The 24,054-nt window shown below is 42.2% G+C and overlaps 1 protein-coding gene across 3 annotated transcripts in view; it reads right to left on the bottom strand.

The window, feature by feature from the left end:
- The window catches only part of sipa1l3 (signal-induced proliferation-associated 1 like 3), a 246,985-nt gene that overhangs the window by 12,824 nt on the left and 210,107 nt on the right, over nucleotides 1-24,054 (bottom strand). For 2 of the 3 annotated variants that reach the window (XM_060856237.1, XM_060856236.1), the window contains exons 16-20: nucleotides 21,227-21,436; nucleotides 8,848-9,013; nucleotides 7,726-7,933; nucleotides 6,299-6,445; nucleotides 452-581 (exon numbers count right to left, since the gene is read on the bottom strand). In XM_060856237.1, the coding sequence (XP_060712220.1) occupies nucleotides 452-581; nucleotides 6,299-6,445; nucleotides 7,726-7,933; nucleotides 8,848-9,013; nucleotides 21,227-21,436 (861 nt within the window). The remainder of the gene's footprint in view (nucleotides 1-451; nucleotides 582-6,298; nucleotides 6,446-7,725; nucleotides 7,934-8,847; nucleotides 9,014-21,226; nucleotides 21,437-24,054) is intronic. The other variant, XM_060856238.1, reaches the window with a different exon arrangement.

Genomic DNA, 24,054 nt, shown 5'->3' with positions numbered 1-24,054 from the left:
GGTTGGGAGTCCAGAACTAGGAGCGAGTGTCTACAGTTACAGGAGAAACCATTGAGGACAGAGAGGATGCGGCAAACAATCCAAAAAATACATTTACTCTGAAAGAGTAAACTGAAGGCCAACATGCCTGTCTGAGCAATACCTCAATTCAAATTCTCATCTTTGTTCAACTTCTCTTCAGCCTCGCCACTTCAAGTCTCCATAATTTCATCAACCTCATAGCCCTTCAAATTGCTGTGCTCTTCAGATTCTGGTCTCTTGTGCCTCTTCAGATAACGAATAGTGGAGCATTGATGTACTCCTGCTCTTATGTTTCCATTTCTATGTTTATAGAATATGAAGCAGTGAGGTATATCTAGTATGTAGGAGAAATAAGATTGCCCTCTCACATCTTGATCCAGGCTACATATTAGACACAGCATTGGGAGATCACAAGAATAAAAACAACTACCTTAAAATATGTGGTACGCGGGGTGAGGACTGTCGTTCCAGGGTATTATGCATATGTACAGGATAAGCCGGTCCAACCTCTGATCCAATAGATGCATCGGTCAGCGAGAACAGGGAGACAGCTCTCTGGACTGGTGGAAAGAAGAGACAGAGTTATCATTGGCAAATCCTGTTGGGAGACCCCTCTATGTTTCATGTCTGTTCTGAAGATTCTCAGTCTTAGCTCAGTGCAGAGCATGCTGCTGTCTGTCAGAAACCAGGGGTTCAAACTCCATTTCAAAGCCTTGCAGTAATCTAGGCCAAAATCCCAGTGCAGCACAGTGGTGGGGGAACTGCACTGTCAAAGGTGTCATCTTCTGAAGGTGAATGTTTTCACATGTTAGGTAGTTTCACTGGATAAAGAGAAGTAAATTAGTTTTGTATGAAGTCTTTATGAAACCAAGCCTGCTTTCCACATGCAAGAAACGTTGCTGATGGCATCACTCTGAGATCAGGTTCCCCAGTGCCTTGACCAGTTCTCCTCAACCCTGTATGACAACGACATTGGTTACTTGGTCAATTATCTCACTGCTGTTTGTGGGATCTTACTTCGTACAGATTGGCAGCTGCTTTAACCTACATTACAACAGTGACTACATTTCAAAGGTATTGCAAAGATGATCATCTATGCAGCATCTTTAACACGATAAAGCATCACAAGGCATCACACAAGTCTTAACAAGGAAAATTGCAGACCAAGCCAAGTAAGGACATATAGCAGATAGCCAAAGCCTTGGTCAAACATAGACTTCAAAAGGAATGGGCAGAAAGTTGGAGGGGTTTTGGGAGGGAATTCCAGAACTCGGAGCCCAGGCAGCTAAAGGCAAGGTCACCAGTGGGGGACTGATTAATAACCAGGATATATAATAGACCATAAATCAGAGAAGCACAGCAATTTGGAAGGCAGGAGGGTTGAAGAGATTACAGAGGCTGGAAATGGCAAGGCCCTAGAGGAATTTAACAACGATGAGAATTTTAAATCGAGATAATGTTTAGGCGGGCACTTTGGACTTCTGATCAACCTTTTCAGAGTGAGTCTATGTTTTGGACCATTTGCCTCCCCCTCCAAAGCCCCCCAGTGTGTTTTGGGATGGGCTCAACATGGCACACAAAACACAAGCTCAAATCCTCAAGGAAACATCTGGCAAATGATTGTGGGTTTTCATCAACTCAAGGGCTGCAGACATTTATTAGAGGCAGCTGCTCCACAATACACGGCTAGACGCAGAGTGGTGACAATTCAAGAGCACTCCCCCATGGGAACAATCAATTGAATAGGAATAATCATCATCCCTGGTCAAACCCAGGCTAAGATGGGGGATAGGGTAGAGATTGATAACAAAACATAATTGTATGAAAAAAGTCAATATTAAGGTAACACTATGAATAAAGACTTCATACAAAACTAATTTACTTTTCTTTATCCAGTGAAACTAACTAACATGTGCAAAACATTCACCTTCAAAATGGAAAATATGACCAACAGCCAATTACGATGCTTTCCAAAACCCTGTTCAGTTTTTGACAAAATAAAATCATAGTCTCATCACCTAGATTGTACACTCCTGTGGGTCATCCAGCATTTAAAAAGGGACTATTATTCCAGCAAGAAAAGAAATGCAGCTCTCCTATGGGGCATTATTGTGTACAAATACAGTCAGAACAATACAGCACAGGTGGCAGATATTTGGCCTATTGAATCTGTGCCTGCTGTGTCAAAGAGCAATCCAGTTAAGTTTGTTTTGCCCTAGCCTTTAAACTTTATGATTGTTAATACGAAACCTTTCATTACCAAATCAATTTCCACCATGTCAGGCACATGCTCCAAATCTCAACCATTTGTTGCTTAAAAACATTTTATTCCGTGTCACCTCTGGCTCTTTTATCAATAGCCTTAAAACACTGTCCCTGTTTATCAACCGTTCAGCCTTGAGTAACACCATTACCATTCAAAACAATCCTTCAATTCAACTAGTGTTCATGCCAGTGAGCATACCAGATGTCAGTGTGAACGCTCCACTTAAGCCTCCTCCTCCTTTTTCTCATCATTGTAAACTTCTATCCCCTGCTTACCTCACCTCTAGTTAAATGCATCTACTGAACATTTTTGGGCTGAATGGCCTGCTTCTTTTTCGTATTTGCTTCCTAAAATATCAACCACTTCCTGTGGTAGAAAGTTCCATATTCTCACCACTCTCTGGGTTAGGAGGTTTCTTGCCAATCTCTTAGTGATTACTTTATATTGGATGGCGTTTAGCTATGTTCATTCCCATGAAAGGAAAATGTTCCCTCTGCGAAGCCTCTGGTCAACTGCGCTATGTGAATCCGTCATGATTTCAAAACCTCTATCAAATCTGTGTCTGGGGTCAAAGGAGAGCAACCCCAGCTCCTTTTATTGAAGCAGAATTTAATCCCTCACCCCTGGAACGGTTCTAGTTCAATAGAATCAGTGTAATGCAGATTGGAATGGGCAAACTGAAACATGCACCTGCAATAGGAGACTTCAATCAAGATAGGAAGGATTTAGAGGGGATTATGCTCTATTGTAGTATCCAGTTAAGTAACACTTATTAATGTGGCTAATGATGCCCTGCAATGCACACTTTAGGGCTGTAAGCTCTGACACAATCTAGGAACTGAAATGCTTCGAGAAAATCAAGGAGCGCGGTAATCTAACTATATAAAAGTGTTGAAGAGGAGTAGATGATGATAATAAATTAGACAGTGAAGTGGATGACCCCAATTGAAAGACTTCAAGGAGAAAGATTGGAGGAAATTCCTCCTCTTTCCACATGAAATTGCAGAACACAGTTCTCCAAAACAAAACATTTATCAGTTGAACATCTGATTAGGAGAGTGTGGGGTAAGATTAATGAGTATAATGATTACCAAAAGACATGTACACAGAGAGAAAACAAAATGCTGATGGCTATCATGGCCCCTGAGAAAACAACAAACAGTTAATGAAAAGTAACAGGGCCACAATAAGTAGTAATAGGGTGGCCAGACAAAGATTTGTAAATCAGGGGCATTGCTCCTGTACTTGGGTCAGTCATGATCATTCTCCATTCTAGTAACCCCTCCAAATCTCTTTCATCATTTCCCCTTCAATCAATTCTTAAATTATTATGGTGGGCTTGGTTGGGCCGGCCAATGCAGTTTATCTTGACAGCTGCTCACAACAGCTAAATCACTGACAGATAAAATTACACTTTTTCTTAAAAGGTGACCACAAGAAGCTAAATAAAATACTGAGGTGACTGTCCATGGGAATAATGGATTCACAGGCCACTTCCAGCATATCACAGTCAGTATCAGCCCTAAGTTTTTAAGCTAATGATTACAGACAAGCAAGTCTCCCTCTCTTCCTGAGAGAACAGCCGATGCAGAAATTGAAAGCTTCACTGAGAGGTGCTGTGTTTCTGCCGCATTGGGCTTTGTCAGAGTCCATTTACATTGCTGCCAATATTTGATGCTTAATCCAACTGCTGACCTTGAGCTCCTTTCACTACAGATTGGGCATCGAGTTACTCCTGTAGATAATATTTGCTGCTATTATTTATTGAGTGCTGCTGAAAATCAATCCTCCAGCAGAACTGAAATCAGACTGGGGCAACTGATATCCAACAATGCAGAGAGCCACTTCAGTGCCAATCCTGATTTGCCAGAGGGGATAAATCTAGATTTTGTTTTATGCAGCTTCAAGTCCCAGGATATTCAGTTCAGAGCAGTTGATGTGATGCCTCTATAGTGATGTATTGTGTCACGTTCGCTTGGACTAGTCTCAGATGACGCTCTCCCAGAGGTTTCAGGTTATCCTGCACTCTGTTGTCTCACAATAGTGACATTATTCTCGATTTCTCTTCACACAGACACAGGTTTGCAGGAAGCATGGTGCGCACGCACATGTGCTGCAGGTCTTTATTTGTAAACAGGTAAAACAAGGGTCTGCAGGGAAAGGGCTTTAAACCTTGCAAGGACACAAATGTGGACTACACCAGATTTCCCAGCAACATGGAGATTGCTTAAAGTTTTTTTTTTGGAAAATACACTTTACGCAGAAGATAGTGACGCCGTGAGTGAATGACAATCCACATCAAGGGCACAGGTGGTGCCTAAACCAGTCCCGGTTTACCAGCTGAAGTGAGAGTAGATCTGTATGTTAAAATTTAAAAAGCTGCCCAAAATAAATATCAGAGTCAGGTCATCTCCCGGGAGAGTGAAAATAATTTAGGAGTCTTTATGCCATGAAGGACTCAAGTGGAACAGGCCAAAGCCATTTCATATTGGAAACGTCACTGGCCTTGTAATCTGGAGGCCCAGATAAATGCCATGGGGACATTGTCGTAGAACAGTTCAGCACAGAAGGAAGCTCTTCAGCACAACGTGCTGGCTCTTTCCCACTACTGCAGTATTCAAGTTCAATTAACCAATAATTTAAAAACAAATTGAGGATATAACTTATTAATAGTACTACAAAGCTAGGTGTTGTCATTAAAAACCGTGTCAGGTTTAAGAAGGAAATCTGTCATTCTTACCCAGTCTTGGTTTTCATAAAACAGGAGTCACTGTAACACCGTTGACTCTTGCCATCTCAGTGGGCAGTTTAGAGACAAAAAAACTGCAGATGCTCGAGTCCCAGGTAGATAGGCAGGTGGCTGGAAGAACACAGCAAGCCAGGCAGCACCAGGGGGTGCAGAAGTCGATGTTTGGATAAGGGTTACATCCGAAAAACATCGATTTCCCCACCTCCCGATGCTGCCTGGTTTGCTGTGTGCTTCCAGTCTCTGCCTGACTATTTTGAGATGGCGAGCAAGCCACTGAATTTAGCAGCAAACACAGATGGGCAACAAATGACAGCCTTGCCTGTCACACCCTTACCTTAAAAATGGAGAACAAAAAAGGCTCTCTGAGTTAAACAAGAAAACTTTCACTCCAACCACAGGGTTTGGACCAGCTTTCTGAGGTGGAAGGAGTTTAACCCTCACTTTCACACAATGAGCAGCCAAATGTTTAATTTGCTGCCTGATAAAGTGACAGATTCAAATCCTTGAAGGAGGAAACATTGCAAGGATATAGGAGGTGAGCAAGGCAGGTGAGTGAATGGGTTTGTCTTCAGTAAGAGCCAGCACAGACTAACCACGCTGAATGGCTTCTTTCTTTGCTGTGCAATTCAATGACAACGTACTTTATACTCCACTGGGTTCCTTGCAATTGCTATTTACTTGAAAATCCCTACAGATCAATACACATAATGTATCGCTGGTTTAGCAGGTGAGCCCTGGACCACACTAAATCTTCAGCCCTGATGTTAAGAGATTAGCTTTAATAATTTAGAGATGTAAATCAGGTTTTGACTGTGACATTTAAGAGCTCCTGTAGTGGATCCTCACTTTTTAGAAGTTCAAACTAAACAGAAGACTACAGCACAACTGCACAATTCACATTCATCTATTGAGCTATAATCCACAGGACTGTACCTGTTCTATAGCATTTCCAAGGCCCAGCTAAATAGATGACTAGTCTAGAATTTCATAAATTCAAGTATTGTGAAGAAATGGTGGAAATAGTAGATTGGTATTTTGAGTAAAATAGAACCAGAGGTGCCGGAAATCTGAAACAAGCAAAAATCGGAAATTTCTGGAGGAATTCAGCAGCCCAGACAGCATCCGCAAGGACAGAAACAGAGTTAACCTTTTGAATCCTACGGGACTCTAAACGTTAAATCTATTTTTTTCTCCGCAGAAGTGTTTTGAATTCCTGATGTGACACTTTAAAATATCAAAGCTTCTTTCAGATTGAATCATACCCTCATACGCTTTGGCAACATTGACCAGACTGGACCATTCCAATTCAGACTCTGTGTCCGGCAGAGGCATCAGTCCCGGATCAGTACGACGCACAGGAACTCGGTCACGGACATCAGTCAAGGACAGCTCAGAGGCAGACATGTTTGCTGAGTGGTAAAAAACACAAAACAGAATTTAATTCCAAAATTGGAGGGGGAAATTGCCAACAGACCAGGAAACAACTTCTCATCAAAACATCAACATCTTTTCCCAGTGTTCCTGCTCTGACGTGCAAGATGCAGTGGGCAGCTAATGAGTGAAAAAAGTGTGGCTCAAGAAGAGAGGCCTCATTGCATTGAGGTATTATGACAACTGAGGGGAGAATTAAAAAGCACAGTGTGAAAGATACAGAACATACATAGGTCTGCGTTTAAAACCTCCCAAGGGTAACATGGATCTCTTTAATCTAATTAATTCTCTCTGTCATCCACCTCTCTTCTGTTCTCAAAGGCCTGTGTACACAGAGCAGTGAGAAAAACCGTTCACTTCACAGAATCATAGAATCCCTACAATGTGGAAACAGGCTCTTCTGCCCAACAAGTCGACTCCGACCCGCGAAGAGTAACCCACCCAGACCCAGTCCCCTTACCCTATATTTAACCCTGCCTAATGCATCTAAACTACACATCCCTGAACACGACGGGCAATTTAATGTGGCCAATTCACCTCACCTACACATCTTTCGATTGTGGGAGGAAACCGGAGCATCCGGAGGAAACCCACACAGACATGGGGTTCCATTAATTTAAGGCATGCACTCTGTCCAACATTTATTGCCCAGGGTGGCACGGTGGCTCAGTGTTTAGCAGCACTGCCTCACAGTGCCAGGGATCCAGTTCGATTCCAGCCTCGGGTGACTGTGTGGTGAATTGGCCACGTTAAATTGCCCAGTGTTCAGGGATGCGTAGGTTAGGTGCATTAGTCAGGGGCAAATATAGGGTAGGGGAATGGGTCCAGGTGGGTTATGCTTTGGAGGGTCAGTGTGGACTTGTTGGGCCCAAGGGCCTGTTTCCACACTGTAAGGATTCTAATCTAATGCTATTCATTTGACTGGGGGGAAATTCAGTTGTAGATAACACATGTCAAACTGCAGTTTTGACACTTGCTGAAATGACAAAACCAAAGAGAAATAACAGGCCATTATGAATCCATCCACTAACATGTGAAGGGAACAACCCTGTTAGGCATTTGACAGTGAGAATGTTTTGAGGAGAAATTTAATTGAGGAGACAACAAAATATAACGAATTATTATCAGTTACAAGTTCACAATTATTTTATATACATACATAAACACACAAATACAATGAAATAAAATGCTATAATCTACAATTAGAAAGAAAGATCAGAAATTAATGGAGATATTATAGCCTATTTTACATTCTTACATTTCTTTTCAAGACTTATTGCTGCTGGAGGCTGGGTCAATCTGCGTGTGGGCAGTGTTTGTGAAGGGTACGTGCTGGTGAAGATCACATCGTTTGGCAGTGCCTGGTCAAGAGCTGCAATCTGGGAACTGGACAAACCGGCTTCCCTCCGTCCACTGCAGATGCTCTCATCTGACAGAGTCCTCTGCAGTGTCTTTCGTGAAGAATGCTAGAGAGAAGCAGAGAAGTTCCTTTATTTAAGGAAGAGATAAAAAGGAAAAAAAACATTCACGGAGGCTATAATGTTTGTGCGTGTTTTACAAATCACAGAGGATTTCAGACCACTGACTGCAGCCAAATGTCCTGAATCACAGTATTCCCACCAGAGCAGTGCAGCCTGATACTTAAAATTCTAAGAGCCCATGTAGATTCTTTCAGATGTCTGGGATCATTCAGGCGGCTTTTGTTGTCTACACGAAGTCTCCCAATGTTGCACATATTCTTCATCGAACCAAACGATATCAGGTTGGATTCCCTTGTAGTGCGATGGTTAAAATATTAAGGGCAGAAAGAAATTCTCTCTGCTGGTTGGCAAGTATAGGATTAAAAAGGACATATTTAGCCAATTTTATATCCCTAACATTTGGGAACATTACATAATTGGTGGCAGAAATGTGGAACTCTTCCATCAATAGGAGATATTGGATATAATGCTAATGTTACCGGAGATAGATTTTAATCAACCAAAGCTATGAAGGGATATGTGGCACAGTAGGGTCAATGGAGTCGGGTTGCAGATCAGCCAAAATCTCAGTAAATAAGAATCTGAGCAGGCGTTTCTAAAGTTCAGATGATGCCAATCTAGGCAGGATTGTGGCTTGGGATGACTGTGGTCGACTTACTTTCAGAAATGGAATAATCTGTGGTAATGCACTGAAGGAGTTGTGCAGGATGCTGGAACAAAAATCCATATCCCATCACTTCACATCACAACACGCACCAAAAGTACAAAGGTAATTTGTGCGTGACTGACTTTCTTCCCAAGCTACGTATTCCCATCTTATTGCTGTACCTCATGGACAACAAGAAAATATGGATTTCAGCATCCACCCAATCACCCTGGCTGCCCAAGGTAGAACATACTAGCATTTCTTTATCTTGCTCTGGCAAAGGGTTGTCCAACAAAATTAGCTTCTTTAAATCTTCTTCAAGGGTTGATTTGTGGGACTTGCGTGGTGACCGGAGGTCTCGGAGGGAAGCTCGCAACCTGGGCTGCCCAAAGACATTTGTAGAGACAACGCTGGAAGTCCTAGGGAGAGAAAACAGGAAGCGGCTAAGACAAACAATAAACATGCCTGGGATAGCGCGTATGTCCCTGGATTACATTCATTTCACTCTTTAAACGTACAAAGAATGAGTTAGAAAAACAAAAAGACATGTAAACAACGTGTGGGCGTTTTCCCTCTTGTACCAAGAAGTGGTTTTCCAAATTGGGATTCTTGGAAGCTTGGAATGTCATAAGATTTTATCTCAATTGATTTACTGTTTGCTTTGAAAGTTGGCTTTCCAGGACTGTGTCAAAAAAGGGGCACACTTCCTTCATTACCCCACGAGAGATCTGAAAACTGTTGTGATGGCATGAACTCATGTCGCTGGGCAAAACACTAAACTCATGAACATGAAGCACGGAACTAGAAAAATGTCATTCAGCTGTCAAACCAGTTTCTTGCACAACCATGTACAACCTGCCCCATGTACAATCTGCCCCATGTGCAACCATGTACAGTCTGCCCCATGTACAACCATGTACAGTCTGCCCCATGTACAACCTGCCTCATGTACAACCATGTACAACCTGCCCCATGTACAACCATGTACAATCTGCCCCATGTACAACCATGTACAATCTGCCCCATGTACAACCATGTACAATCTGCCCCATCGGGAACTCAACATTCTTTTACTTAATCTTCCAAGTAAAGATATTACTAAATTTCTACTCGGCCTAAAGGGCAGTCAAGTGAGGTTCCAGGACATCTATTCAGCTTTAACTGCTGGTCAATCCCAGGTCAGTTGCTTGTGACAATTGTTTTTTAAAATTGGTCTGAAACTCTCAGTATCTTTCAGAATGGCTGCACCTCCCCTCCACCCACCAGCATGTGTTCTCTACTCCAATTCACAATCCTGCAATCCATACTGGATATTGTGCAACACGACAAAGTACTGGATTAACTGTAGCCTTGAGGCAGTCCCCAGCTCTTCACTAAAGAGAGACAGTGTGCGTTGATACTGCACAACACTCACATACACTGCTGCCTCACAGCACCAGGGTCCCAAGTTCAATTCCAGCCTCACAGGACTGTCTGTGTGGAATTTGCACATTCTCCCTGTGTCTGCGTGGGTTTCCTCCGGGTGCTCTGGTTTCCTCCCACAGTCCAAAGATGTGCAGGTCAGGTGAATTGGCCATGCTAAGTTGCCCATAGTGTTAGGTGCATTAGTCAGAGGGAGGTGGGTCTGGGTGGGTTAGTCTTCGGAGGGTTGGTGTGGACTGGTTGGGCCGGGGGGCCTGTTTCCACGCTGTAGGGAATCTAATCTAATCAAATCTAATCATAGTTTATATTCTGACTCACATCAGGTCTGAGTGCCCCATCACCTCCACGGTCACTGACCTACACTGGCTCCAGATCCAATCTCACTTTCAAATCCCTTCATGGTCTCAAACCTAATTCTTTCACATCCTTCCCCAATCCCTCTACAAGGAGAAAGTGAGGACTGCAGATGCTGGAGATCAGAGTCGAGAGCATGGTGCTGTAAAAGCACAGCAAGTCAGGCAGCCTCCGAGGAGCAGGAGAATCAACGTTTCGGGCAGAAGGCCTTCATCAGGAATCCTAATGAAACGTCAATTGTTCTGCTCCTCGGATGCTGCCTGACCTGCTGTGCTTTTCCAGCACCACTCTCTCGACGTTCCCTTTAGAACCCTGCATTCCCATCATTCTTACTGTGGGTTCTCAATTTTCTTCATATTGACGTCTCTGACTTCAGCTACCAGAGTCCAAAGCTTCAGAGCTGCTTCCCGAAATCCTTCTTCATCTCCTTTAACATCTCCAGTATTTGGTGACCTGTTCTAATCTCTCCATGCAGTTGTGTCAAGTAGTTTGAATTGCTTTGCCATGTTAAAACCTCCTTTAATAGAGATGAGCGCTCTGGCTGAGTGAGCAACAGTGAAGCAGCCAGAATGAACAACCTCTGTCTAGAGAGAAGAAATTGACATGAAGCGTGTACACTGCGGGAGGCCTTTTATATAGGAAAACAGGAAGCCCTTTAAACATATGATCAAACTTCTAACATGCGTTTGAAGGGACAAAAGATTTGTCCACCCAGGACCACTACACAGTCTGTGACAAATAAGCCTTTGAATGAGTACTACTGGCAAGATTCGCCACCATCCATCTCCAGGCCAAAGTATTTTAAACCCTCAGATCTCATGTGGCAGCACAAATTGGTTTTGATTTCTCCTGCTAACTCATTCTGATCTGAAGGGAAACCACTTGCAGATTCAGAATGTAAATGCTGTTGAATTTCTGCCCAATTTTGCCACATGTTGGTGATTAGATTGTGCTCCCTGTCGAGACAACACTGGGTAGCAGATGCCACTGAATAGGCGCAGTCAGAGAGATATCTTTATTAACTCTTTATTTTTGGTCTGTGCTAAGCATCAAAATCTTTCCCCAGCGCTGTGCTCACAACTAGTAACATTTACACCTCACACTCGGTGACTCTTTTCAAGGACCATGAAAAATTTTTAAAAAATCTTTTTAACCTTTCCCTAACTTTAATTTTTGCTTGAATAGGTTAGAAAGGAAGATCAAAGCCATTGCCTTGAGCACTCATTACAAACTCCATACACTCACCACCAGTCAATGCCTTCAGCTGAACTTGATGCTTCACAACCTCAAAGGTATACCAAACTGTGGATTTCAATTTTGACAACATATTCTTTCCATCCAAAAGGCAGTCTTTACTTACACCTCCCTTCCCCATGGACAAATCCACTACTCAAACCCTCAACCACACTTTGTCACGCCCAAATAAACTTTTTCAATACACTATTACTCTCCTTATTTCACAAACTATAACTCTGGTACTGCTGGGGGAGAAAAAGGTAACATTTTGTTTAAGCATTTTGTCTTGCAGGACAATTCACAAGGAGCAGTATTTAAAAATCATAATTAATTGGTGCATTCTTCACTTGCCGAACAATTAGCACTCTCCAAGACTAGGGAACACGTTTTTAAATTGAGAGGAGAGAGATTCAAAAAAGACATGGGGGCAATTTTCTTTCGAACACAGAGGGTGGTTCATGTATGGAATGAACTTGCTGAGGAAGTGGTGGATGTAGGTACAATTACAACGTTTAAAAGATATTTGGATAAGTATGTGAATAGGAAAGGTTTGGAGGGATATGGGCCAGCAGCAGGCAGGTGGGAGTAATTCAGTTTGGGATTATATTCAGCATGGACCGGTTGGACCAAAGGGTCTATTGCTGTTTGGAATGGCTCTGAAGAAACCGGATCTGTATTAAAGAGGAGGAGGATAATGATATCAGGGGAAAGGAAGTGAGGAGGCCTGTGATTTCTTGCCATTGTGAGTCTCTCCCAAAGTGTCCAGCTCTATTCATCTCACTATTAACCAATGCTGTTCATTTCCTTTCTTTCCCCAGAGACAAAATTTTTCATGTGTCTATTAAACTTCATTTGCCATTTTGCATGATCTCAATCCTTTTATGAAATATTATCTGCGGAGATAAGAAGCTTACAAATGCTTTCAGGATTCAAATCATTTATGTAGATCAAGAAAAACAAGGAGTCCAGGAACTGAAAGCTGCAATAAAAATCTATTATTGTACTTGAAACTGGAACCTACCAGTAGTTTAGAAATGACCAGATTACATTCAGTGAAACATGAGCTTTCAAAGATGGTAATTGCAGCTTAGATTTTTTACTCCCCATAAGGCCCCACCTTTGCATAAGTGAGGTGTTCATTTTGCTGCCACACCACTGGGCCTCTCACTAGTTTACACCTACATTCACTCTGAAAACATTCATTTAAGTTTACTCATAATTTCACCCTGCCCTAAGTTGGAGACTGCACTAATGTGAACAGCTAAGCACAAACCCAGGCCACAAATCCCAACTCCTCCCATGGACCTCTCATGAATTGTTCCATTCTTGCGAACAAGTACTGTACTAGGCTGCACTGGAAGCGCCACAATTTCAGATTTTGTCAGTGAGATGAGGAAAGTGCAGGGGAAAGAGGGGGAAGACAACAGGCAACAAATATCCTTGCTCGAGTACAGAGCGATCATGAAGGAAGCTTTGCTTCAGTGTACAGTACACGTTGGGGTGAAGGGGAGGCAGGGTTTGTTTACGATGCGTTTTACTGCTCAGCTACAATCAATGCTTGAAGGTGAAGAATGGGCAAGGAGTCAAGGCCTGCAGGTGGAATGACTTTCAAGCATAAATTCTTTGTAAGAACAAAGAAAACTGATATGAGGGTAGACAGCAGAATTGGAACCAAAAGGCCATTCCCAGTTCCTGGGTTTCACCTTTCCTAACACTCGCACCATGCAAAATTGAATATTTTAGACAAGCGATCACATCTTGGCTTCTGCCAGTACAGCTTTTGGGAAAATCACTAGGAGGTACGGAGTTGTGGCAAGAGTGAGTCACACACCATGTTTTTCTTTTAATTGTTGTGTGGGGAAAGTATTCCAGCATTTGTCCAGCCCTTCCCTCATGTTGTTCAGAATGAAGTAATCAGATGCAATCCTATGGCCTCCCACTGTGGGCCACAGCACGTTAGCAACACCCTCTGTTGAACAATAAACTGTTTCACAATTCATTGTAACCATACACACCAAGGACAGAAACACTGGCTAAATTACTCAGTGAAAGACAGCGAGGCAGATATGAGACTGGTACAGGTAGGCAGACAAGTGTCAAGGTGTGCTGGTTAGGGGGCCATCCCAGTTCTTCAAGATTAAGACATTTTCCCTAATTGTTTTAGAAGCTACACCCTTCCGCCACTTAACCCAGTCTCCATTATTGACAGGTGTCAAACTTTGAACAATTCGATACAACTGATTTATATACATTTGGCAGTAGAGGGGTTACTCCCATTCATGAACTCGTCAAAGGTTTCAGATCTCAAATGCTCGCCTTTTAATAAAAACAAACTTCTATTTGGATCCAACGTCAAAGACAGCTGATTTCTGAAGAGCCTATTAAATTGCAAAGCAAACAGAATGCAGAACAAACAAAATGCTGGAGAAACTGGACAGGTCTGTTTGACAACATCAGTGGAGACAGGAACAGAGTTAATGCTCTGACAAGAGGAGTCTTTTTTAGAACTTAACTCAGGACACTGTTGAGGTAGCTCTAACCAAATATTAATAAAAGTAGCCCTTAGTAAATGCCAGTAAGAACTCAAATGAAACAACACAAACCAATGTTAGTTTCTTTTTTTCTGAGCTGCAATGGATGGTTTGTGAAAGGAAGCCAGTAGAAGCTGTTTACTTCAAGTTTAAAGAGCAGAGGAGTTAAAAAAAAAACAGGCCCTGACATCTAAAATAGCCCTCTCTAACAGCTGTTGGAAATCAGCACTAAATTCAAATGCATGCGCCTATCTGGAGGTAAAAATTAGACCTGTTGAGAATGGGAGAGGAAGACTCACATCTAAAGTTCTCCTGCTCTGAAAATCCAGCCCCAAGTCTCTACGTTTGGACCATTGCCCTGAACTGGACAGTTGCAGTTTTGGCTTCCCATTGCACTTTGGGAATGTGGGCACTGTACCTTTAACAAGTGGTAGCAGCACTTACTTGCTGCTAAATCAATGGTGCCGGCTTTCCTTCGATTTCCAAACAACGAAAGCACTTCAGGCAATTTAACCCCCGAGCTTCAGCCAGGACTTAAAGACTAGTTCTTTTGGAGTTAAACTGGGTTTTATTTATTGACATCAAACAAATAACTTGAGATTATTGACAATATGGTCTTATTATATGACTGTAGAATTCGTTCAGCGGTCTATTAGGCAGGAAGCAAATAGAACCACAGGGAGAAATGCAGACTGGCGCTCGAATGTTAATGTGCAGGGTTTCTAGGATGCTGACTGTATTAAGACAGAATGAGAAAGTCATGATTTTATCAATAATAAAAACATTGAAATCATCTGAGTGTACAGCATGCAGCCTACTCTGTTTCCAGGTCAGGTACTGAGATTGAAGTGATGTGAACTTATTATGAGACTGAGGAACAGATTGTCCGATTGCAGTCTGGCCAGTTAACATACAACAATTTCCTTTAGGCAGTCTCCATCTGGACATTGAACTAAGGGGTCAGTCCTCTGCTTTTCACAGAAACCTCTGAAACTAGTCACATAAAATATCTAGATAGATGTTAGAAATGTATAAACGTATGCCTCTATGGATTCAACCTACTTTCCAATACACTTGTACTCTCCATTTAAGTCAAATAATCAGTGCCAAGCTTATTAGATTCAGAAATCACATTCAAACACAGAGGTAGCACATTATACCTCCCTGCCAAACGGCAATGTGTACGTAACTCTAAAGAAAGAATTCAAATAATTTGAAGATCTAAAAACAAAATTCCAGCAATTAATGCTTTTCTTGGCACTATTGAAGAGCAGAGAAACTTTCTGCTAGTGTCCCAGCCTATATGTATCCCTCAATCCACATAATTAAAACAGATTAATTTGCCACTTATCTCCGTTATGGGACTTTAGCAATTTAACTGCTGTTGTAGGAAATCGATCAGAGTTCTTAATTGCGATTTTTGTGAAGATTTGTAGCTCAGGTTGAGGTTCAGGTTGTAAGTTTGCTCAGTGAGCTGGTAGGAATTTTCTCAGACATTTCATCACCGTGCTAGGTATCATCATCAGTGAGCCTCCAGTGAGGTGCTGGTGTTCTGTCCCGCTTTCTATTTCTGTGTCTCAGCCTGTTAAGGTGGGCGATATCATTTCCGGTTCCTTTTCTCAGAGGCTGGTAAGTGGGATCCAAATTGATGCGTTTATTGATGAATGCCAGGCCTTTAGAGGTTTAGCCTGCCCTAGGATGGAGGTGTTGTCCCAGTGGAAGTGGTGTCCTTCTTCGTCTGTGTATAAAGATACTAGTGATAGTGACTCACTGAAACAGCTACTGATGAACCTAAAAGGACCCTAAACCAACAACCAGCAAAACTAATGTCACTTACAAAATACCATACAAGGACACTACATTGCACAGACAGACAGAAAACTAGCTACCAGAATACATGAACACTAACCAGCCATCAAAAAATATTACCCATATGACCCAGATCAGCGAGCAAACTTACAACCAGAGTTCTTAATTAATTACTGAACACTTTTGGCACCCTCGGGTTAGGAAATTGTAGGTATTGGATATTTCTTTTCACTTTATTATCTGGTTTTTACCATACGAATGTAGGAATTAGGTTCTAGAATAGACTATTTGGTCTCTCTAGCCGACTCCACCATTCGATAAATTCAAGGCTAATTTGACTGTAACTTTCCTGCCAACTGCAGATACCCTTTCACGCCTTTAAGTATATCTCTGCCTTAAAAACAGTGACTCTGCTTCCACCACTCACTCTGGAAAAAAGTCCAAAAGACTTGATGTTCAAAGTCATTTCTTCTCAGTTCCTTCTTAAATGGAAGATCTGTTACTTTTCGTCTGTGTTCTCTCATTCTACAGTCTTCTACAAGAACTGCAGTGGTTCACAAATTTGGAGGTGCTGGTGTTGGACTGGGGTGTACAAAGTTAAAAATCACAACACCAGGTTATAAACCTGTTGGACTTTTTGGAAGCACTAGCTTTCATAGCACTGCCCCTTCAAACACCTGATGAAGGGGCTGTGCTCCAAAAAATTAGATTAGATTAGATTCCCCACAGTGTGGAAACAGGCCCCTTTGGCCCAACATGTCCACACCGACCCTCTGAAGAGTAACTACCCGAACCCATTTCCTTCTGACTAATGCACCTAACATTAAGGGCAATTTAGTTTGGCCAATTCACCTGACCTGCACATCCTTTGGACTGTGGGAGAAGACCAGAGCACCCAGAGAAAACCCATGCAGATACGGTGAGAATGTGCAAATCTCCACATGGACAGTCCCCTGAGGCTGGAATCTAACCTGGGACCCTGACGCTGTGAGGCAGCAGCACTAACCACTGAGCCACCATGCTGCCCCTAGTGAAAACTAGTGCTTCCATATAAACCTGTTAGACTATACCTTGTTGTGAGATTTTTAATGTGTTTCACAAAGGCAGCTTACCACCTTAAGGGCAATTATGGTTGGGCAATAAAGTGTGGCCTAACCAGTGACACCCACATCCCGGGAAGTGAAAAACAAAATCTTGCCTTTCCCACACCCATATCACCTAATCCCAACTCCTACCCAACACTCTGTCAACATCTTTTGGCAGGAATGCAAGATAATTCTGCCCCTATGTCTTACGAGCTGAACGGAGCCAAGAGATTAGGACCATGGAGTCCAATTCAGAGTGAAGAAAATGAAACAACACTAAGCTGATAATAACAAGCTCGTTGGGAATTCAATGAGCCAGCACCAGATGGGCTCTCTTCCTGCTGGGAGAGGGAGCAGCCTCAAGGGTTCCAGGTATGGAGCTAGGAAACAGTGAGGGCGAAATGAACTGACCCAAAAGGAAAGATAAAATGTAACCAATCAAGTTACCCTTCTCTCACCATTGGCCATAACAAGCTGTTTATGGTGGTTACCAGATTATTCATAAGAGAAACTGACAAAAGACAGCTTCTCTTCTTTCCCCTGTAGTTGCCTTGTGAAAGTGTAAAGTAGTGGCTACACCCCAGGCAACCATTACATTGTCCGAAACAACGTGGGTTTAATGAGCTGAATGACCTTCCTGTTCCTTGCGTTCATAGAAAACCCCATCCTCAAACTCCTGAATGGGGACAGAAAAAAAATTTAATCTGGTTTACAAAAAGGCAAAGGTTCGAGTTTCCAAACTTGAACATCAAAATACACAACCCAGTCACCAGAAGGCAGCAGTAATCCCCTCCCTCCTGCGAACTGGAAAGACTGACATGGAGGCAGAGTGCTGATTCATCAATGACTTCCTGCTTAAAGAATATTGAAGGACAACAACAAAAAATGTAATCCTCTTAACTATCAACAAATACAGAAGGAGGAGGAAGTATCACTTCCCTCAAATCAAGGAAGACAGCCTAAGGTCCAAACTTCTGAATAAATTAGAATAGACAGGAATAGGTAAAGTCAAATAATGGTATTTATTGGACAAGTCCTGACAAACCTTTCCCAACAGTCACTGCCTCAGAGGTCAGATCAGTTTTCCTTCACGCGAATGCAAAGCAAGTGATGGAACCAGACGGTGACCAGGCCGTGCAGATCAGCTGGCAGAGATCTTCTATGACATCTTCAACCTCTCTCTGCAGCAGGCCACTGTCCCTGTCTGTTTCAAGGGGCCATCATCGTCCCTGTGCCTAAGAAGGCTCATGCAGCATGTCTCAATGACTACCGCCCAGTGACCCTGACTTCGGTGGCATGAAGTGCTTTGAAAGGCTGGTCATGGCATTAATCAACTCCGGCCTCCCCACTACTCTTGACCACTAATTTGCTTATCAGACCAACAGATCCACATCAGATGCCATATCACTTGCCCTTCACTCCTCCCTAGAACATCTTAACACCAAGAACAGCTATGTAAGAATCAGACTCATTGACTACAGTTCAGCCTTCAACACTATTATCCCCTCGAGACTGATTACTAAACTTAGTGATCTCGGACTAAGCCCCACTCTCTGCAACTGGATCCTCAGTTTCCTGACTCACATGCCACAGTCAGTGAAGATTGGGGACAATATTTCAACTTCACTAACACTCAACACTGGAGCCCCCCAGGGGTGTACACTCAGCCCCCTACTGTACTCACTGTATACCCATGACTGCGTTGCCAAATACCAGACTAATGCCATTTATAAGTTCGCTGATGACACCACCATAGTCGGTCGAATCTCAGATGGCGATGAAACAGACTGCACGAGGGAGGTGGAAGACCTCGAAAAATGGTGCACTGAGAGCAACCTAGCTTTTAACACTAGCAAAACCAAAGGAACTCATTATCGACTTTCAGTGGGATGTTACTCATGCCCCCCTACACATTAACAGCACAGAGGTGGAACGAGTGGAGAGTGTCAAGCTCCTGGGAATGGTCATCCACAACAAGTTTTCTTGGACTCTTCATGTGGACGCACTGGTTACAAAGGCCCAACAACATCTCGTCTTCCTCCGGTAGCTGAGGAAATTTGACATGACGGCGAATACCCTTACCAACCTTTTATAGGTGCGCCATCGAGAGCATTCTGTCTGGGTGTATCACTATCTGGAATGGCAACTGTACCATTCAAGATCGGAGATGGTTACAGAGAGTGGTGAATCCAGCCCGGACAATCACAAAGGCCAACCTCCTGTCTATTGAATCCCTCTACCAGGCCTGCTGTCAAGGAAAGGCAGCCAACATTCTCAAAGATCCATCCCACCTTGGCGATGTTTTTCCCTACCATTGGGGAGAAGGTACAGAAGCCTGAACACACACACCAGCTGGTTTCAAAACAGTTTCTACCCTACTATTGTTAGAATCCTGAACAGACTCACAAACTCTGAACATTCACCTGTACTGTATCTGTATTTTGTTTTTGCCGCTGTTTACTTATTATTTACTTATGTGTGCTACTTTTACTCTGTGATCTGCCTGTGTTGCTTGCAAGACAAAGCTTTTCACTGTGCCTCGGTACACGTGACAATAAATTCAATTCAATTCAATTAGTGATGTCAACGTTCGGGTCGAAAAGCTTCAAGCTTGAAAGAGGAAAGAATGTCCAAGAGAACAAGAAATTTCACAGTTCTAGGTCCAAGGAAAGGAATGAATAAAGCAAGAGACTGCAATGATTCTGGTTTTCGGCAGTGATGACAGAAGTGGTAGAAAGGAAACATGCAAGGAGGAACAAGTTCAGAGAAACGACAACAATAATCACTCATGTGGGAGTGCTGAATGTGAATATCATCGATTAGAGAGCTGCTTTTCATCTTGCACCCATCAGGACAAACACAAGCATGTCACATTTCAAACAATAACAACAATTTATTCTCCAGGAGGAATGGGCTATGACTGGAGTCAATTTGCCAACTAATCCCTGCTAGAGACAGCAGCAGGAAAGTAGAGGCTCCAAATCTCCAGATAACTCATAAACACACAAAGATTGAACATTCCCTTTTCTTTTGCAGAGAATGGACACTTGTTAATAAATGGATGTCACTTCCAGCAAGCATAAATCCTTTTTCAATGGCAACTCTTAACCAGAGCTGACATTCCAACCAAGCGGCACTTTATTCTCTGGTAGTAGAATTGTATGTAATTCATTATCCTCGTGTTTGTCTGATGACTGCAGATGAAAAGCTTCAGCAATAAGCAGCAGTAAAACAGAGAAGTGAGAAAGACTCCAATGAAGAAATGCTTGACCCATCAGATAACCTTGCATCTTATTCAGAAATCAAAAGTAGCTTCCCTCCAGATCTAACTAGCATCCAAGACTTAGTGGGGTTTTAACAACATAGTGGGTTAAAATTATGGAGGGGCTTAAACAGAACCAAAACTTTGGAGATGGATGCATTCCACTCAAGGCTAGGAAGGAGAATAAAACAAAAAATGTCAATTAATGAATGCTGACAAATGAAGACTGGACCTTTTGTTTTGAACTGAACTTCTAAGAGACACCAGTTTCTTTTTGGCTCAGTGAATATGCAGAGTTTAAAAAACCCCACCAAAAAATGGCATTGCACATGCATCGAGAGTTCTTTGTCTTAAAAAGGACAGCCCAAATTTTGATTTTGCACCATGTGACCAATTAAGTTTTCAAAACTGAATATTTCATCTGGAACTCAAAACAGATTTGACAATATTGAGAATGCTGAGGCTGGGCATACCTACGAGCTAAGCAGCTGAAATTTGTTGCCCGTCTTTCCCATGGAAGGTCCTCTGATTTGGTGCTGAGAGATAGGGAGACAGAGAAATTGCGGGGGGGGGGGGGGAAAACAGGACGTGGGAAAAAGAAAGTGAAGCAAGCACAGAGAGGACAGCAATGATTCTAGTAAAAGATTTGAAGGTAGAATGCACCATCTCAGTAATTAGTTGATGCATATCGCATTGAGGCAGTGGGGAGGAAACGACAGAAAATGGCAGATGGGAGAAAGGAGAAGAATATGTTGAAAGGGTGAGATGAAGAGGGCTGGGAGGAGGCTTGCCTGAAGCAGAAACACCAGCACCGAGCAGTTGGACTTGTTTATGTGTCATGTTTTAAAAAGTGAAATGCAGAATCAAAGAAGTCCGAAGCTGTACTCATTTTTAGAAGACTGAGCTCCAATCTGCTCAAGGGAAGGCTCATACGTTTTTGTTTCTGCGAATCCAGATGATCGGCACGGGGTAGTGGTTGGTTTTTTCCAGCCAGTTGGGCACAAATTCTTCACATTCTGATAGGAGTAGAAAGATTTGGGGGCAGAGGCCGAGAGCTGGGCATGTACTGCCGGTAGCTTAGATACTTCCGCAGGTGGGGTCTTGTAAATGTGAGGGGTCTGTCCCGGTCTGCAATTTACAGTGCTGGAAAAAAAATTAAAAATTAAAATGAGCAAACAATTTTTATAAAAATGTGCTATTCTATGCAATTTCCACATTCTGCTTCCATCACATCTTCTCTCCTGAAATTTGTGGCTTATTGAGGGAACAGAGGTGTCAGGAGCTCGGCTAAATGGTCAGAGCTGCATTCTTTACAAGTGTACAAAGACTATCTGAAGGCATTTCTCCCAGTGTCAATCCCAACTTCTGGGTCAAGACTTACTAATGACACTTCATTTGCATCCCATTTTCCTTTTAGTCTTGCACAGCTGGTGGCAGACTTGCCAGAGTCAGAAACTTGTACTCTGAAACCTTACTCCAAGGCTTGAGCACATGAACTGAACTGCACTGTGTGCTACCCAGGAGCAGTGCTTTGTGAATGGTACTGCCCTTTGGATGAACACATTAAATTGAGGCCATTGCTTGCCTGTTCTGATGACTCTAGCGGATAACAAAGAACCTGAAACACAACTCAAAGTGCAGGGAGATTGCTTCACACTCTGGTCAACGTTCTTCTCTTGACCAAAGACAGACGGATTATAACATTTCATTCCTTTGCTACTTTGGGTATATTTCTGTGTACATTTTGAGCAATGCATTTACAACAGTTTATTATACACAAAGCATTTCCCCCCCCGAACTGAATTCATGTTATTTTAAGTTTATTTTTTAAACATTTAGAAAAACACTATCATATGACAAAAACAGTATGAGGCACAAAATTAATGACATAAGTATGGAATTGGAACATGATGATACATCACAAACAGGTGCTAGATGAACATACGTCCTAGCCAGAGGCCGAGGCCCCACAGAGAGAGGACCATTCGACATCTTGCACAGAAGGAAGCCTGGACTGGATTCGGGTCCAGTTCAAACCTCTGAGCACATACTACACCAATGAACCTGGTCTGAGAGAATATCAATGGTTATAATTGCAGAAAGTAGCTTAACAGTTTTGTTTTGGAACTGATCTTAGTATTTACAGCAGCTTTAGATCATGCCATATAATTTGATTTGATCACTATTACTCAAAGATTCAAGCAGAAGTGCTTTTATTTTAAAATGTTTAATCCTAAAAGGAGAACACACTCTATATCTCTTGCCTTCAAAAACAAAAATATCGGCTTTATTTTACAAAAATGCACAATGTCACTTGTAAAATCCCATGACAGGGCTAATGAAATACTATAGCTGAAAAATAAGTGACATTATTAACAGACAAAAGCTCAAGGACATTCTTTTGTCTGCTATTTTGTCTACTACTAACAGCTTCATTTTAAAAAGGGTTAAAGCCTTGAAAATAATAGATGAAAACTATTTGAGAAACTATTGAACCATCTGACTACTGCAAAGACCAATTCCTAAACTTATAAGTTAGTTATCATGAAAGTTATTTTTAGGAACAGAACCAGTGTGTCTGGTTTCACTTCGCCAATTTTAAGCGCTAGTGAAAAATCGTACTGGCAAATGTGCAGGTCACGTAATCCTAGACAAAATAACTAATTCCCATTCTCCCTCCATATAATATTCTCTTATTAAGATAAATATCTTTGAAATCATGAGCTGATAGAGTGGTATGAAATACAAGTTTTGTATTAATGCATGGCTAAAACTATTGGATAATAACAACCTGTATAAAGCTTCAGTGACACAAGCGAACTATAATAGCCAGCCATGGTAAATGGGATTGGAAGGGATTAAATGGAAAACCTGCACAGAAGACACTAGTCACTGCAGTCTGAGTACAGCATTCTCTAACAGTCAGCTCTTAGCATTGGTAAATTACTGATTCAGTTACTTAGCAATGATTTCAGCATCATACAAAGAATACGAATTCAATATAACAGGGAGAGCGAGACATCTAGCTGTGATTAAAGTATTGATGATGGCAACAGGAATTGTTTGGTTTGTGATTTAAAAGCATCATGGAAAATGTATTGTTGCAACCAAAGCGTATTAAATTAAATGTGTTCTTCTCTGTTAATAAAACCTGTCTGTGATCAGAATCTCATGTCTGCTGTTAATCAGGAAATTCTGCCATTAGCCTGGTGACTAATATAAATCAGTCGTATTGATAAGGGTTTATTCCAATAAATTGTACTGCTGGCTCCCCTGTAAATAGGTAATGCTGACAGCTCAGCCCCATTTCACATTGAACCTTGGCCAAATGTGAAGACTTGCTTTGAAATGCTCTGTAGTCAGCATCTGGGATTTGGACATCTGCCATTTCCTACGCTGTCTAATAAAGAACATACAAAGACTAACTTCTTTCTTCTGAGAACAAAGCCAGTCTCCCACACCCAGGAAAGATGTTTTAGTGGAGTTTTAAGTGGTGACTTGCCCCACAGCAAAAGATTAAGAGAGGAAATGTAGGGAAAAGGAGAGGAAAAGCAGAGGAGAGGAAGGGAGAAGAGGGAGAGAGTAAAATAGAAAGTGTCACATTTATATAGTGCCTTGTACAACTGAGTACATTTTAAAGTGTAGTCACTGCTGTAACATGTGGAGAATGAGCTTCCACAGACAACAAGGCGATAACAATTAGGTTACCTGTTTGAAGTGATTGTGGATTACAGATGAAGTGTTAGTACACTGGGCTGAAC

Source organism: Hemiscyllium ocellatum, chromosome 47 (genome assembly GCF_020745735.1).
Source record: "Hemiscyllium ocellatum isolate sHemOce1 chromosome 47, sHemOce1.pat.X.cur, whole genome shotgun sequence".
In the NCBI taxonomy this organism is placed as follows: Eukaryota; Metazoa; Chordata; class Chondrichthyes; order Orectolobiformes; family Hemiscylliidae; genus Hemiscyllium; species Hemiscyllium ocellatum.
The sequence above is the reverse complement of the archived record's forward strand: the minus strand, read 5'-3'. Positions and strand labels throughout refer to the sequence as shown.